Below are 18,088 nucleotides of genomic sequence, written 5' to 3'. Positions count from 1 at the left end.
ATCCAAGTAACACTTCCTCCATTCATCCTCCAACCACTTATCCTAGACAGGGGGCCTGGCACCTATCCCAGATAGCATAGGGCAGAAAGTAAGGCTACATCCTGGATTAGATGCCAGTCCATTGGAGGCCACACACATACAATGGGCAGTTTAGCCTAACTGTGCTTTTTGATCCGCAAGAGGAATGTGGAGGATATAAATGAAACCCAATCGACACAGAGAGAACATGGAAAAAAAAGTTTCAGAATCTAGCCAGACACTGCAGTCCTCATATGTATCTCAATGTGTTTATTTTCCTGAAATGTTACATGTGATATTATGCATAATTAATTAATCACCTAGAGGCTCACAGCACCCCCCCCTCCCCCCGGGGCCTTGGATGAGTTTCCACCAATGGAATGTCATTTCACTCTTAGCAGATGAACAGGAATATCAGGAATTTCATGGATTTTGGCCATTCTATCGTGAAAGGACAATAACTGCAAAATACTTCAAAGAATGATTTGAACAATTTGTGTGACAGCAGTATTAAAAGACACTCAAATGTTCCACAATGTCCTACCACAAGGATAGATCTCCAGCCTTCACACAGACATGTCCTTTTATCTTAGTCTAATGCAGAAATCTTATGGACACAATAGTATCTTTCAATTAACACCCAAACGCTAAGCCATGATTCTGCCCTGTACCTCAGGATGGCCGCATAGCTTGTCCTAAGAATCCCAAAGGACATATTCCTGTATGTAATGTTTTATGTCCCATAAAGCCGCCTGGATTCCTAAGGATTTCTTCTTTCCTTCTTTTAAACTGAGACCTGGTGAGGTGCTTGCTGGGAGTTCATAGATGCTCGCCCGATCCCTTAAAGTGACAGGGACGTCACCACAGTAGGCGGGCGAGTACCAGGACTGCCAGCCAGCCCAGCAGAGCCGCGGGAAGCTGGGGGGCCTGGTTCCTGGCCGAGACGCAGTGCTGCTTGTTCTGGCCGATGCAGGCGGCGTAGGCCATGACATGTGGGATGTAGTTCTGCTCCTTGACACCGTGCAGGAGGTGGGCCATGGGACCCTTGGAGAAGACCGCTACATCCTCTCCTCCGTGGGTCTCCATGCGCAGGGGCACCGCAGCCTGAGCCTGGTAGTTGTTCTGATCTGGAAGAGAGGGCGGAGGAAAGGGATTTGACAAGAGCACATGGACTTTGCCCTGTGAAGCTACACCTACAGTTCTGACACCAGTATTAGGGTATGACTAGCAGCTGTATCAAAGCTGTGGGGGGCCAGACCACCGCTGAATATGAATGGGCCCCCTCAGGGACCTGATTTTCACAAACACTCATATGTGAAATGAATATTATTTTCATGGTTCCCAAAATTGCATGAATATGCACAAATTGCAGCTGTAATTTAACAGTGTAAAATAACAGTGTAACAGTGTAGTTTAATTTAAGAAAATTTGGTGTTTTTTATTTTGTGCACTTAACAGAGAGGAGGCAGTGACAGCCTTCATTTATCCCACACAGATGTTAGATAGGGATCAGGAAGAGTAATATATAATATATATTATAAGCCGACTTTCTAATTTATTCTTTAATTTCACCGAGTCCTGCACAGGCCGAGGATTTTCCTTCTTAAAGTGCAGCTGACCAAAGTCGACCAGCTGAAGTTGGAATCAGCGGATTAGCACAGCCACATCATCAGTGGCATTCCAAGAAACGTGGACAGATGTGGAATGTTGGTTTCGTTTAACCGAACATAAGGTGGAAACCGCACAGCATCGTGACAGATGACACTCGCCCAGCAGCGAAGCCAGTTTGGACCAGGAAATGTTCACTTACTGTAGTCAATGGTGGAGAGGTTCTCTCTCCCACCGTTCACTAACTTGTATCCCGGGCCGTTTCCGTAGAGAATTGAGGTGAATGGCTTCTGGTCCACATCACTCAGCATGGGAGCCAGGCCTATGTGATGTGGACGGTTTAGTGACATACATGTTATACCTATTATAATGGTATTATAATGAAACGGTAGGCAGGGATGAAGTGGAAGATGTCATCCTAATATAGCACTCATCTGCCAGACCTTTTATAGTTTTCCCAGATATTCCATCTACATTGAAAGACTTGTCAGACTCCACACACCGAAGATGGGGTTCCCCCGTGCCGTGTAACCCCCGAAGTTGAAGACGTGCGAGTGGTCGGCCGTGACCACGGTCAGCGTGTCGTGCCGGCTGGTCAGGAGTCCGGCCCGCTGAATGGCCCGGTCCATCTCGACGGCCTCGTGAAGGGCCTGCTTGGCTTTCCCCTCATGATGCCCGTGGTCAATGCGCCCGCCTGCCGGGAGCCAAGTGTTAGGGAGACCTGAGCCTTGTACTCCATACTGCCAAGATAATAACAAGATAAGATAAGATGCACTTTATCCATCCCAGAGGGAGATTCTTGTGCACACAGTGGCATGTACATAAAGTGCACAGATACATGGGGTGCAAAGCAGAGACAGAATGCAAAGACCGCAGCACACAAGCAGAATGCAGTGCAGTGCATGGAATAAATGTGATTAAATTAACATGTGGTGAATACAGTCCGCACCGATCCCATTGTAGTTCCTCAGAAGCGGTCCCAGAACCATTTTTTCGTACCTACTCCAGACTAGGTACTTTTTGTTCAGACGTGAAGTGCTGGGGAGGCACTTACAGTGATAAACTTGGTGATTGGTTGACCAAAAGTACTGGCAACTACATCTTTGTGAAAAAAGATATAACCAGCAGAGCAAAAATGGAGCAGATATAATTATTATTTTTACCTCAATTACATTTAATGAATACATTTTTGTGTGTGTTTTTCTGCATTGGAAATTTCAATGGATAACCAATATACTTCTGTCTAATATCGCCTGTGTCAGCAATGAAACTTGCCAGCCCTTATTCGCAGGATGACGACACATCGATTTTTATTCTGTGGAAACCAAAAGATCTTTCTGCTGGCCAGATTTAATAGCGAGCTATAAACATGTCGCAGGTCTTATAAATAAAACAGAAATAAAAGATTGATCATGATTGATCCCCCTATAACTAACGAATAACAACTTGTTCATTCTCCATTGTTTTGGCGTTTCTGCGTCTCAAATGCTTATTTAGCAAAAAAGTCCCGGTTTTGTTGCTCGGTGTGAAAGTAATCAGGAGCTTCGAAGGTTCCTGGTCGAGACTCAGGAATCTGTAACCAGGTTTTGGAAGTTTGGTGTGAAAACTCCTAAGAACATGTTCCAACCTTTCTCCTCTATGCCATCCAACAAAGCCTCCAACTTAGCCTACTTTGTCATCTTCCACACCCTCCCGTTGGGGTCTGGCAGCTGTTGAAATACTGGTTAGTGGGTGGGGGGTGAAAGGCACACATGGTGGCCAGATCTGATAAGAGTGATAAAACTCACAGAACGATCACACACTGCTCAAATTATTGTGACATTAGTTGGCGCATTTTTGAAAATGTCAGTAGATGACAATCCGACTTTCTCCAGCTGCAGGTTGTAATTTCTTACTGTTGATCTACTCATAATTGTCGTCAACTTCATCGTGAACCGAACAGAAACATTAGGTGTCACACTGTTAAAACATCATAGCACTTTTCATCCAGTGACAGATGGATTTGTTTGTTTCGTAACACTCCACTGTACATCATCAAAAATAGCTCCAATTCTTCTTGGCATAGCTTGGTGCCATTATGGCAAGCAAACGGTTGTTATAAATATAACTTTATACTTCTGTGGCTCTTCAGCTGTGATTCCAACTGATCTCAGGATTCTGGATTTATTTTTCTTTCACGTGCATTGGATAGTAGGTGGCACTGTGGTTCAGTGAGTAGCACTGCTGATTCGTATCTTGTAGTTGGGGGGTTTGAATCCCAGGTCCGCTGGCTGTATTATCTCCCACTGACGTATGGGTTTCCTTGTAGCGAGGTGAATTGGTGCTTCTCTCTAAGTTGTGTGTGTGAAATCTGTGAAGTTCTGCCATTCTGTCTTGTTGCCTGGGCGGGTGGAATGTACACCAATCAGCCATAACATTAAAACTGCCTGTTTAGTATTGTGTAAGTCTCCCTGGTCTAACCTGTCATGGTATGGGTTTCCACAAGAACTCCAAGGTGTCCTAGGGTATCTGGCACCAAGACTTCAGCAGCAGATCCTTTAAGCTGCGGCCAGCTTGCTCTCACCTACAGAGGTGTAAAGAGAATTTCCCCGCTGGGATCAATAACGTATCAATTATCATTATTATTTAAATCCTGTAAGTTGCGAGGTGGGGCCTCAATGGATCAAACTTGTTTGTCTAGCACATCCCACAGATTCTCAATCGGATTGTGATCTGGGGAATTTGGAGGCCAAGTCAACACCTTGAACTCTTTTTCATGTTCCTCAAATCATTCCTGAACAATTTTTGCAGTGTGGCAGGGCACATTATCCTGCTGAAAGAGGCCACTGCCATTGGGAAGTACCACTGTCATAAAGGGGTGCATTTGGTCTGCTACAGTTTGGTAGGTGGTATGTGTCAAATGAATGCCAGGACCCAAGGTTTCCCAGCAGGTCATTGCCCAGAGCATCACACTGCCTCCGCCGGCTTTCCTTCAGCCCATAGTGCATCCTTGTGCCATTTCTTCCCTAAGTAAACGACGCACAAGCACAGAAAATGTGACTCATCAGATAAGGCAATCTTCTATGGTGTCAGACCAGACGGACTAGCCTTCATTCCCCACACACATCAATAAGCCTTGGGCACCCATAACCCCATCTCTGGTTCACTAGTCGGCCTTCCTTGGACAACTTTTGGTAGGTACTGACCACTGAATACTGGAAACACCCCAGAAGACCTTCCGCTTTGGAGATGCTCTGAACTAGTCACCTAGCATCACAATTTGGTCATTGTCAAAGTTAAATTCAAGAACTGACTGTTCATGTCATGCCTGGCTCGTCCGCTCCTCGTGTGTGCCACGCCCCCTGATTACCCACGTGTGCTTCCCTGATTGTCTCCAGCTTTGTCCGCTTCCTTTGATTAGTCTTTGTGTATTTAAGTCCTGGTCTGACCTGTTCCCCTTGTCCGTCATTGTGGTTAGGTGATGGTTTCTTGGCGTTTCATGTTCCCTAATTAAACCCGTAGTTTGCCCGATTTTGCCTGTCTCGCCTAGTCTTTGCACGCCTGCCCGCACGATCGCTGCTCTGCTCGCTAGTGATCGTGACAGTTCACCTGCCTAATATATAACAGCATTTTTGACAGGTGCCATTGAAGCGAAATAATCAATGTTATTCACTTTACCTGCCAGTGAATTTAATGTTATGGCTGATCGATGGGTATGATTCTGCAAATAAGCACCACAGCATTTTATCACTGGCCGTGCCACACCTACCTTCAACCAGAAGATAGAAACCTTGAGGATTTTTCCTCAGGACTTTAATGGCAAAATCCACCATTTCAGTTAGAGAGGGATCTTTCTCTGTGTTTCTCTCCAAGTCATAGGGCAAGTCTCCCGGTTCAAAGAGACCTATAGAGGGGAACAGAGAACTTAAAAGCATGGGGGGTACAGGACAAGGTGTATGTTTAAGTTTCTGAGTAAATACTTGCATCCAAAGTCAACTTTTTACACTTCACTGTTTTGCAGTGAATATTTATCAAAAAATTCAGTGTCTGGGATAAGAACAGTTCTGCTACTAGGGTAGGAAATGGCAGAAATCCTGTTAGCTAACCACTGCACCCAACTCCTCTCCAGAAATTTCTATAAGCGATGCTTACCCAAGATATAGTCCACATTGTTTGGATTCAGGGCCAAGAAGTCTTTTCGGTTCCATACATAATGGCCTCTCTTGAAAGTCAAGAAAATCAAGAAGTCATACACGGACCTTTTTAGCCAAGATTCCTGTCTTGTTACATTAATTGCGTCAGAAAATGAGCTAATATTACTTGGTGCTTTATTTGTAGTTTGGTAGATGAATGTGGCTGTTCTAACATCAGGTTTCCCCTTTGTGGATTTAGGGATGGGTGACATGGGCCGTTGCCATAGGTAGCATCTTGCTGGGGGGTGGCATGGGGCACCCGCACAAATTTCAAAAAAGAAATCGGAATGGGGACATATTCGTTTTTCTATCGCTCAGTGGCATGTCACATCAATGATGTCATGCCACCATGTAGGTCAGTTACCCTTGTTGGAGAGGGCACCTTGCTTCTAGTTTGCGAGCCAGGCAGGTTACCACTCAGAAGTACGAGATGGGGAGGGACGCGGGGCTGGACTGACCTCAGGTCACCCCACTGAAAGCCCAAGGTGGGGGGGACTGGGGGGGATTCTATAACTTAGCGCATGTCTGACTTTGTACAGTACTAATGCAGTTAGTAATGTCAATCACACTACGACATGCTACCAAAAATACCACAATCCATTCATAATACTGTGAATACATAGACATATACATAGTTTCATAGACATACATTTGCATTTTTTTTCTTGTTTGTGTGTAATTGTGAAGAATAATATAACGCCAGTCTGCACACCTCCAAGGTGAATTGGGTTAGTCTTGACTCCTGGATGACACTGTTCGGTGATGGATGATGTATTGATGCTCGAGGGCCAATTAAACACAAATAAGTAAGAAAAAGTCTCAGACAGCAGGTGCCCAGATTAGAAAAAAAAGAGGAAAGAGGAGGAGAAAAGCATAAAAGATAAAGGTATGCTGCTATTTCATCTCTTCACGAGTATAATATTATGCATGCTATGAAATTGTAGTATGTTTGTTAGCCTAGTGGGTAATAGTGTAATAATTTGAGTCTGTATTTTAATGAATCTTTACTATACGAATGAATCTTATTTTGCGTATATTTTAATATTTTATATAGTTGAAAATTTTATCATCATTTATTTGCATTGTTCCAAATGTCTTAATAAAAATTACAGTTAGTGTTGTGTCATGACCCGGCTCGTCGGCTCCTCGTGTGTGCCACACCCCCTGATTACCCACGTGTGCTTCCCTGATCGTCTCCAGCTTTGTCCACTTACTTTGATTAGTCCTGTCTTATTTAAGTCCTGGTCTTACCTGTTTCCCTTGTCTGTCATTGATGTTAGTCAGTGTCTGATGTGTCCTGTCCTGCGTCCTGCAATTAAACCCAGTTTCCTGTACTTTGCCTGCTTGCCTGTTCCTGCTCGCTCGCCTACCTAAACGCTCACCCAGCGATCGCGAGCGTTCTGTGACAGTGTTCAATACTGCTTTTTCAGGGGGTGGGAAATGGACACACAGTTTCTTGTTTGCGGGAGGCAGGGGGTGGGAGATTCTGTAGTTTCTGTAGGTGAGAGGACATGGGGGGGGGGGGGGGGGGTTTGCCCAGAGCACCATACGAGCCAGTGGCACCACTGAGACCTACCGTGTTTTTAACCCTGCTCTTCCACTCCTCCACCAAGTTCCGGCCATCTCGTCGTGTTCCCACGTGCCTCCGCTCTCTGGGATACTCTGCGTCTGAGGTGTTCTTGGGCAACATGTATTTTCGTCCACCACCCATTACAACCTAAACATGAGTACAGGTCAAGCACTTCAGACAAATTTCACAAGTACAATGCGAATGTCCTCTCGACTGCTTGATAAGAAAATGAGTCTGTGATGAGTTAGATTTGCCCTGTTCCTGTCCTGTTCTTCAGTCCCCGCAGAGAGGAAATTCTACAGTCCTCTGCTCACGTTCCTTATTCACTCACATCAATATTGGGGATGTTCTCAAACAGCTGCAGTGCGATGTCCTTACAGCCTGCCTGAATGGCTTCCAGGGGCATGTCGCTGTCCGAGAGCCATTCGCGGTCCACACAGTGTGCATAGGCTGCGCTTGGCGTGGCATGGTTCACGCGTGTCGTTGTCACGATCCCCACTGACTTGCCTTCCAGACACACACAAGAAAAAACAGTACAGGAGTATTTCAGTCTTTGCTTGTGACTGACCTGCATTCTTAGCGGCTCCACAAAAGTGTGTCTGCAGGGAAGTAGGCAGATTTATTATGTACCTATGAATGGGGCTGGGCGATATAAACTATATATAGACGCTACTCTACATACGAATTTTCAACTTACGAACTTTCAGACATACGAATGAATCCAAATTGCGTTCATTCGGCTCCCGTTTCCTGTCCGCAACATCAATTTTTTTTACCGAGGTTTACCGAGTTAGCGGAGCGCGGCACATGCACCTGTTCTGGTGATAACACAGGAGAGATAAGCGCGGTCTGAGCGGAAGCTGCGAGTGTCGGTGAGGGAAGAGGACACTTGGCAGCCAAAACATCTTCTTAAAAAGGAGATATTGTGGATAAACATGGAAAAAGGAGTAATATGGCGGTGCTTTTGGGCATATGAGGTTCGTCACGCGGCAGACTAGTGCTGTGGACTGTAATCTCTGACGAAAACTTGTCCCAACCGAAACTGAAAATGCCACAATCCTGCTTCTCCACTTGAAGCACCGAGAAATGAGTCGGTTTTTCGGAGTGTCGACTCACTTGTTCGCACATCTTATAAATACAGCCCTTGCTAGTGCCATTGTTTTAAATTATATAACTTTTTATGCCGAGTAGACAAAAAGACACAGTAACACTTGACATTTTTATTGCCAAAACAAAAACCTTGAAACTTGCTCGTTTTTAATGAGTAAACGGAAATCAGCGGTGAAGCAGCTAAGAAATCCCGTTGCCGTGGACACAAGGCGAGGCGGGCCTCCCGCGGGGTACCTGCATCTTTGGCCCACTTGAGGATGGACGTGACCTCGTTCCCAGCGGTCGTGTTGCACTGGCCGCGCACGGCTGCCGCGCTCACGCCGACTGTGCCCTCGTTCGCCTTCACGCCGCACAGGAAGGCCGTGGCAGTGCCAGCGCTGTCCGCCACCTGGGCGTTGGTGTTGTACGTCTGGAGAACAAAGAACACCAAGATCGTTTCTGGAGACCACATGCAACCAGGCTGTAAACCTGGTATTACACACATTTGTTTTTGCATCATCTGCTGGTATAGTGCTACGGTGGTGGATATTTAAATAAATCTTTCATTTTTCATAACATTCATATACAAATGGAGAGCTCAGCGGAGAGCAGTCCCATGCTGGATAAAGGGCATGAACGCATGGATAAGGCAAAGTGAAGATTCACAAGGTTTCCTGCACTATCACATGATCGAGTAGAGCCTGGAAACCAGCAGAAGCCATGTGACTGACTGACCCCAAGATACTGTCATTACTGCCAGGTGATAATGAGCATACAGTGGACACTATACCACTATACCTACTCTATAATGACTGTCATTCATGCTGCGCTCAGTGATGTCACAGCGCAAAGTGATGCAATACCTTGGCAAGTGCTACATAGGGGAACTTGTCCATCTCCAGTTGCGTCTCCTCCCCACTTTGACCACCAAGCTGACCCTTCAGGATACGGGCCGCTGTTACCGTGGGGATGCCCATTCCTTTTCATCACAGGCAGAAAGAAAAAGAGAACACTGTCATACCCAGTACCCCTGTAGTCCGACTAAGAAGCCCTAATCTACTGGCATACTTCCCTAACTCACCCCTACTACCACTTTCTATAGGCACAAACAGCACCGTCTGCAGGGTCTGAGAAGGAGCCAGGGGAGTCGACATAGGCCTCCCCCTCTCTGATCTTTCATGGTCATGGACAGAGGTGGGTAGTTCAGGTCCAGAATGTAAAAGTCCAGCCCAACATTTTGCCACCCAACCAGCTGAGTCCTCTGTGACTGCGGCTCTTTTTACACAACAGGTTGGTTGACACAAAATCTTGGTCTGGACTTTTACTCTGTGGAACTGAATTACCCACTTTTGGTCATGGAAGCAAACTTCTCACATCGACAGGCAGTACGATGGGCGATGAGACGTTACTGATCTCAGCAGGAATCCACAGCAACCGTCCATGAAGATTTAGAAAAGTCATCACCATTCACTCATGGGTACCTAAGCCCTGAAGTCACCACAGGGAATCTTCACAATGAACATCAAAGTTACTGTTAGAGAACCTTGGCAGTTATGCAGCTTATACAAAGGCACCATGTCATGGTGCATACCGGTGCCAGTGTTCTTATATAACCGCACCAATGCATCAAATAACCCATCCCCTATAAAAATGGCATTTAACTAGAAGCGGCCTTGGCTAGTATCACACAGCGTGAAAGTTGATCCCATCTGTGGTATCTTACTGCATCTCCCATGCATCTACTCCAAAAAGTATAAATGCTGCTCAAGGCGGGCAGAGTGTAACTGTACGCACCATCTCCGAGAAACAGGATGAGGTTCTTGGCGACGTTCTTGTTGAGTTCCTCTGTGGTCAGGGCATGTTGCAGCCTGCGCTGAGCCTCCGCATTCCAGTACGAGGGATTTCGCTCGTGTTCTGAAACGACAGGCCATGCAAAAGATCCAACGGGGATCGATTTTTAACGCTATGGTTTTGAGATCTGTGAAGGTGGCGTTCTGATTTTACCAAGAGGGATATTTGAGAACCGGCGACTCGATGTACAGCGCTATTGCCTCACGCTGCCATTCTGTGTGTGTGCGTGTTCTCAAATCGAATCGCTACGTGTCACCTCACTTGGGAAGCACAAGTGCATAAAAGACTTGTGTGCCAAGTCCCAGAGCCATGAAGTAGTGCAGTTAAAAAATAAAAGAAATTGAGACGATAGTACAATGGAAAGTAGATCAGTAAAGATAAAAATACAACGAGCAGCCATGTGAATCAGAATAAGGACGGTGGGTTGTAGATAGCAGAACGGCTCATTGACAGGGGTTCCGCAGCCTGAACTGCTTTGGATGGGCAGGTTTCCTCCGAGTACATTCTGTGTTCTAGCTCAAAGGCGTACAGTTCATCAGCATCACCAAATATCCCAAATACCCCACCAAACACCCTCCATGACCCTGCAGCTGGAAGACGGATGGATGGATGGATGGAATGATGGACGCCTCCTATACATGAAAAGCTGATATTATGGTAAACATATCAAAGCGTTTTGCTTGTTGCGGATTTCATTTTTTTTAATATTGTATGTAAAGTTTGTATTGCACTGAAAAGACAAGTACACACTGAACAAAGTGACGGCCAGCTGAAAAAAAGAATTCTCACTCAGAACATATACATACATTTTATCTCAGTAGTGCACTCACTGGCGGATTTAGATATGGATGACTTGTGCAGCTACCCAGGGCAGTATCTTGCCAGGGACAGCAGGGGGCGCTCACACAGGACTAAGTAAGCAAGCAAGTGAATGAATGAATGAATGAATGAATGAATGAATGAATGAATGACAACCAGAGTGGTGACATTTGCACAGTCGGGGTATTATTGCTCATTTCACCATGTGGGTCAATTAACCCTGTTTGAGTGGGTGAGAAATGGTGCTGTTATGTTGACAGGGGAGGTGGGGGATGGGAGATGGACACACAATTTTTGTTGGGTTCACCCGGGGTGCCATACAAGCTAGAACCGCCTTTGCATCCAAGTTTAGGTTTTAGTCATTGTACAATATAATTTTCACTGTCTTCACAGAGAAAGACTGCAGACGCTTCTACTCAAATATCAACTGGTCAGCAAACCTCTAACCATCTAGAAGTAACGGTACATTTTATAACATTTACTATTCGTTTATCATAAAAGATCTAAAGACAGATACTCTTCCGAGGAGATGCCCACCTAAATACTGCTTCCGCAAATATCGAGAGTGTAAATTTTCAAATGGGCTAAATTTGCAATCTCTGTATGCAGAGCAAACTCAATGCCAAGTAAGTAATGGAACGAGACATGACTCCCCTGAAACCATTCTGAACGGTTCCATTCTTTGACGGCACAAAGCATCCGAAAACACACACTACCGCTCTATAGATAAAATCATTACACTCTAAATGCCTCTATCTGTGTTCTGGAATTATATGCAAATTACACAAACGCAGTTCATTCAAAAGGCTTTTGGGGGCTCAGTAATTACTACCCCTGTCAACTCAAATAGACTAATCAGTCTGTGCAGACTATTGTGTTTTTTAAATCACTAGCAGCAATGGAGCTCAAAAATAAAAGAGAATGACAAATGAAGTGAATCTGAAGTTTATTTGAAGTTTGAATCAGAAATCAAAAGCAATAATAGGCAGTTCTGGAAAGGGCCCTGATATCCCATTCACACAAGTATTTTCTTCCATTAATCTTGCATTAATTTAGATCAATGGTATGTGTTACAAATGACCTGCAGAGATGTTCTCGACTTTTAAAAGAAAACGCAAGTAAATCTCGCTGTTGGTAAATTTAATATCAAATTCGTTGATTGTTAGCCGGATGAGAGTACACGTGCCCCCACAGGGCCCACCCCTGCTACTGCCGATGCCAAAATACCCAAAAAAAAGAAAATGTATGATATATGAAATATATCCACCATCTAACTGCTTATGCCAGTCAAGGAGAGCCTTGGTCCCAATCAGCACAGAACACAAGGCTGGGGTACATACTGGATGGCATGCATGTGGCATATACACAACAATACTATAGGTAAGTGAGAGACACACGTTAGCAGAACGTTCTGGATTATGGCGGGAAACCAGCATGACACAGGGAGAACATGCAAGCTGCACACGGTGATGTCCACCCAGTCACCCTGCCAGCCACACATGAGCTACATGAAAAACAAAATGCCAATCGATGCTTCTGACTTTCCTTTTCAAAAATCACATTTTTTATCCGATATTTTATTAATCAATATGTTACATCATGGGGGCGGCATGGTGGTGCAGTGGTTAGCACTGTTGCCTCACACCTCTGGGACCCGGGTTTGAGTCTCCGCCTGGGTCACATGTGTGTGGAGTTTGCATGTTCTCCCCATGTTGTCGTGGGGTTTCCTCCGGGTACTCCGGTTTCCCCCCACAGTCCAAAAACATGCTGAGGATAATTGGAGTTGCTAAATTGCCCGTAGGTGTGCATGTGTGAGTGAATGGTGTGTGAGTGTGCCCTGCGATGGGCTGGCCCCCCCATCCTGGGTTGTTCCCTGCCTCATGCCCATTGCTTCTGGGATAGGCTCCGGACCCCCCGCGACCCAGTAGGATAAGCGATTTGGAAAGTGGATTGATGGATGTTATATCATGCCATTTTAATACATGTCCGTAAATCTTTTAATCATCGGTAAACAAAGATTTCAAATGTGTTATGCAATGTGTTTAGTAAATCAGTAGACATTCGTCACTCACATGGGAATTATGGTTATCCAGTTTCCCCCAAGTGAACAGCTTTGAACATGATGATCTCCCAGACTTAAGGTACATCCCACGTCACATCCCAAATTCTGAATGATCTTTAAGCTGCACAGTACATTAAGTACGGATGATCCTGGAGAAAGATCCAGAAGAACGACTTACCAGGAAACTGAGGTCTCCCTTGGCAGATCCAGGTCAGGCATGCCCAGACGGTCAGTGTTATCATCGCTGAGCTGTCCTCTGATGTCTCAATGCAACTGTCAAGGAAAATGCTTCTGCATCTACAGATGCAAACCAAACTGAGAGAATAAATAAATATGGTCAACATACAGTTTTCAGTGCATTATGTGCAATTTGTGCACATTGCTGATCGTCTACTGAAGTTTCACTTGCATGTGAGATGTTTTCTAACTCATCTACTCCAGATCCAGGATCCAGCACAGATTTTCAGTGCAACTGGTTACCGTACCTGATCTGCCTCACATCTGTGACACATTTCCTGTGTAATTATTTATCAAATGCTCTTTCTTCTCAACAGCTCACATATTATGAATGTGTCTCCTTGATAAGCATTCTTACCGCCATTTCATCTGCATGTTCTGTCTGTGTTAATTGATCCTGTGGGTTACTGATGATTTACCCAATTAATGACCAAGGGTTTTTATAACTTATTTTGGCTTCTGGTAAAGTAAAAAACTTCAGCTCATTCTGCACACTTGGTCAGAGCTTGATTATTCACAAGAATCACAGTGGAAACCATAACTCATCGTGTGTCTTTAAAAATATACAGTTGGTGGTTGAATCACTAACATTTCTTTTTTACAAATAATGTTTACCGACCAAGGACATATTTATATGAAAATTCACCTTAACAGGTAAATGCAAAGAACACAAGAGCTCTTTACAAAAACTGTTGATAAGACATGACAGTAAACACACCACAAAGGGCTTTGGACCGGCATAGAATCTATAGAACCATGTACCACTAAGCACACCGATGGACTAGTACACTGCCCCCGGTTGATACTGCCATTCCATTTTAAGTTGCCCCTGCTATTGTAGGGTAACATGCGACTTTGAGCTCATAAATTGTTTTATTTTTCTATATAAATGATTATACATCTCTAGGAGTAGGTACGAGCTGAGTGTGTCAACCACAGCGCCATTCCAGAAAGTTCTACGTGATCTGCAGACTGAACGGGAAGCTGAGGTGCTGAAAGGGACTCGGTGCTCTGTTCATTAGACGGATGTCTTTGTTTTGGCCTAGTTAATTCATCTAATTTGTAGTCAACTTTCATCTTATGCAGTGAAACATGGCGCCTGGTCTCTATGGAAAATTGTTAACTGGGAAATGACTTTGGGCCTCCTTGCAAGGGTCGATGAAAAGGTCACACTGCTTGAGTAGTGAGTTGTTTTAGCTAAAATGGTGCCCTAATGTAATATGTCATTTCGATGCGATGAGGAGGGACACTGCGCTGACACTGAGGTGCCGGTCGGGTTCATCTGAGGAAAAATCCATTCAGAAGAGAAAATCCTCTCAGAAAAATGCAGAGATCACTCCCTGTAACTCTGCAGGAACTGAGAAGACATGGATGAGAAAACAGTCCGCTTAAGTGGACATTAAAGGCTGGAGTCCATCCCAGGCACTGAGGGGAGGGCTGGGATATTCCAAGGACAGCATTCCAGGGCAGGACAGGGCACTGATAGGCACGTTCATACAATCACAAAAGAGGAAAGCAAAGAGCAAACCACGTCCAGTTGTTTAACGAACATATGCTAGTGCCTCATTTTCCTTTCAACCATTAAAGGGTCTTGTGGCGCTGGTACAATCATTTGAGAGATTTGCATTGACAGTAGTGTTTAGTAGTGATTATCTGAGCAGCACTGAGCTCTTTGTCAGAGATCACCACCACCTAAGTTGTTGAGTCTGAAATCAGTCAAACACGCTTAAAATTCCGTCCGCTGAGAAACCATAAAGCGGGATCGCCCTCTTCTACAAACCAGCTCTCCGGAGGGAAAGGGAAAAGGTCTCCTCATCTAGGATGCCGCCAGATCGTCATGTTAATGTTCGCTCATTAAAGGCTATTCAACTAAGGGCGCATATTCGATTGTCAATAGCTTTTTTTAATGGTCAGTCATTCGGAAAGTTCAGATTTTCTCAAATATTTAACCAGTACTCGCCGTGCACAAGTAATATTTATTTTAATAAGTAACTAGTGTCATTTTAAATGGTGATAAGAAATAAAACATATGTACAAATTTTAGCTTAAATTTCAGTTATTTCATGACATCAGTTATAAAATTAAAACACTAAACCACAAAGACGTAAAAAAAACAAAAAATGTATAACGAAGTACAAATATATAAGAAATTAAAACCTATTAACTATAGCCTATAGGCCTACATATGAATAGACTTCATTCCCTATACTCAAACGTAGTTTTAATCGTCTGTTAAACGTTAACGTCCTTTCTATCCTGCTTTATTTAGCTATCCATTACTTTTGTTGGAGTTAAGACTTTTTGTATTTGGGTTCATTTTATTTTAAAAGCTGTAATAATGATAAAAGAACGTCTAAAGATTGATACTATAATTAGCTTGATAGTTATTACCTCCGCGAAAAATCAAAGGCAACGATACCAGTAAAGATTTATCGAGTGGCTCCAGTAAACGTGACTTCAACTTTCAGCTACAATAAAACAGCATAAATTAGAATAAATCACGGCAGACTACCTTTGAAAATATTACTATACGACAAAAAATATACATTTTATCTACTCGATATCATCACAACCGGCATAAAAGTCCATACTTGAAACAAATCGCAAAAACGTAAAAACTGACCTTGTCTTCCTTCCTCGACAGTGAGGACAGTTAAGGAGCCGCTAGGGGTCCCGATCCGTGGTCGTCCATGCGGATCTGAACGCCAGTCCCTCCTCTGGCTATTTATGAGGTCCGAACCTAGCAGTATTGATCCAGTCCCGTTCCGTGCAACCAAGAGCAAGAGACGCTCCGCCTGCAAATGCAGATCAAAGCCCCCAAAGGGCGACGCCGTCAGCCTGCGAGATCCTCACCCTCCTTTGCGCCACCGCATTCGCTTAACCCTCATATTACGTATGTATAAGATAGTGTTACATTATGTTCATGCCCAAAATCGCCTCTTTAATCGAATCAACGGCGCACCGAACATGTATGACTACAAAGACCCGTTAAGAAATGTTATCATTATTCGTGATTATGTATTTAATTTATTCATATATAATAATGTTACTTATTATATTATTTGTCGCATTATTATATACTTTTAGACAACCAGCAAGACCCCGGCACGTTTCATTCGTATTACGTACAAAAATATAATTTAAATAGCTGTCGATTATACGAACATAACCGTACATTGATCGAACTTTTATTTACTTTCACAGTTCCGGTTGCGCCTGTAGTCATACTTGGAAAGAGACACAGACCCGCTATACTGATAGGCATTCTAGAAGATACCAGCATCCAGATTTACATTCCAGGGAAGCTGTACCTAACAACATCTCTAGGAGTAGCCTTGACCGTGTCCTAGTTTATAAGAACTCAAAATGTAAGACCCCATAGAGAATAAGAATTGCATTGCTTGCAGTTACTCAGGGATATAATTCCTGTTAGTAAAAAATATCAATGTTAGTACCTGAAAATAATAATTATGTCAATGATAATCAGCAACAGCATGCTAATGTGTGTTATTTATAGCAGTTATAAGGTACTGACTAGAACCAATGTAGACGCTGGTTCAGTGCAGGGCCCACTCAGGATCTTAAGTGCGGCACTTGCAAGTTACAAATTACTCTTTTTCCACAGTGTGTAATTCCCTCTCATTTGGTTGTCCATGGACATGCATGAGATATCCAGACGTTGAGTCATCAACCAGTGCAACGTCATGAACTCGTTCCTATGGGGACCCCAACCAGGGATTCAGAGATCCATTCTTCTCCACTCGTCTCTCACAAGTCTCCTGCTTCCAGCTGCATTGCCGTAAAACATCTCAGGCTCCTCAGGCAACGTATCTACTCTTCTTCCCAGACCCTGATTTTATCTCTTCACAAGCAGGTTAAGTCACTGGGCTGCCAACTCCGTTCATCTGGCTGGAGTGAGATTTTTAATTCGAGACAAGTCTGCACACGCATGCACACGCATTTACATGCATTAAACAGTTTTTATCACCTTGTAAATAATCTATAGGGTTTTGCAAACTGCCTCAGTGTTTTTGACGTAGATAATTTTAGATTTATGATGGAATAATATCGATTTGCTTTAAGATTTCCTACATGAGCAGGAGACCCTGAAAGCGTGAGTGTCGCAGACTGACCTGTGCCCTCCTGGGTCACATTGTGAAAGACATGATCTAACCTCCCACCCTTGTATCCAGCACCCGGTCTGTGTGGTAGCTTGTCCCAGGCAGGACCGAGCATAAGAAACAGAACAGCAGGTACTAGTCTGTGTTTAATGGGTACAATCTGGATTCTGCCCTTCATTGGTACATTCCACTTGTATAGGTTAGTTTTGAACCTGCTTACAGCTTCATATACAGTCCTGTGCAAAAGTCTTAGGCAGTCATAGAAAATGTGTAAAGCTATTTATCTGTGAAGTAAGTGTATACTTGCTCAGAAACGTAGTTTGGTATTAGAAGATATACAAATTAACAGCAACACAATAAAAACTGACAAGAATTTCTTCTGTTCCTCAAAAAGTTACTGATATCTATATAGAAGGCTAGATTATCACCACTTCAGTTACCACACATATACGTAGGGACACCTCAGCCATTCCATGTATTCATCAAAATTCAACACCAGCTCAATGAATCAATTAACGTAATTAGTTAAAAGACTCAATGA

The 18,088-nt window shown here is 43.9% G+C and overlaps 1 protein-coding gene across 1 annotated transcript; it reads right to left on the bottom strand.

Annotated features, from left to right (window-relative positions):
- Positions 1–273: 273 nt before the first annotated feature.
- LOC125745512 (alkaline phosphatase-like) lies at positions 274–16,269 on the bottom strand. Its single transcript, XM_049018457.1, has 12 exons — positions 16,050–16,269; positions 13,368–13,504; positions 10,252–10,371; positions 9,321–9,436; positions 8,713–8,887; positions 7,700–7,875; positions 7,375–7,515; positions 5,758–5,827; positions 5,375–5,509; positions 2,129–2,320; positions 1,829–1,948; positions 274–1,145 (listed from the first exon to the last, which is right to left on the bottom strand). Exons 2-12 carry the CDS (start codon positions 13,429–13,431, stop codon positions 877–879), a joined length of 1,578 nt encoding a protein of 525 aa, XP_048874414.1. The 5' UTR covers positions 13,432–13,504; positions 16,050–16,269; the 3' UTR covers positions 274–876.
- Positions 16,270–18,088: the final 1,819 nt, after the last annotated feature.

Source organism: Brienomyrus brachyistius, chromosome 6 (genome assembly GCF_023856365.1).
Source record: "Brienomyrus brachyistius isolate T26 chromosome 6, BBRACH_0.4, whole genome shotgun sequence".
Classification (NCBI taxonomy): domain Eukaryota; kingdom Metazoa; phylum Chordata; class Actinopteri; order Osteoglossiformes; family Mormyridae; genus Brienomyrus; species Brienomyrus brachyistius.
Note: the sequence above shows the minus strand (reverse complement) of the source record. Positions and strands in the feature narration are given on the sequence as shown.

Bases quoted from the DNA above. Each gene is read 5' to 3' on its own strand.
- LOC125745512 (XM_049018457.1), bottom strand. From the start codon at position 13,431: ATGATAACACTGACCGTCTGGGCATGCCTGACCTGGATCTGCCAAGGG. The intron at 10,372-13,367 runs GTAAGTCGTTCT...CTGTCGTTTCAG, and splicing joins AGGGAGACCTCAGTTTCCTG to AACACGAGCGAAATCCCTCG. The intron at 2,321-5,374 runs GTAGGTGTGGCA...GGCTCCCGGCAG, and splicing joins TTTCTATCTTCTGGTTGAAG to GCGGGCGCATTGACCACGGG.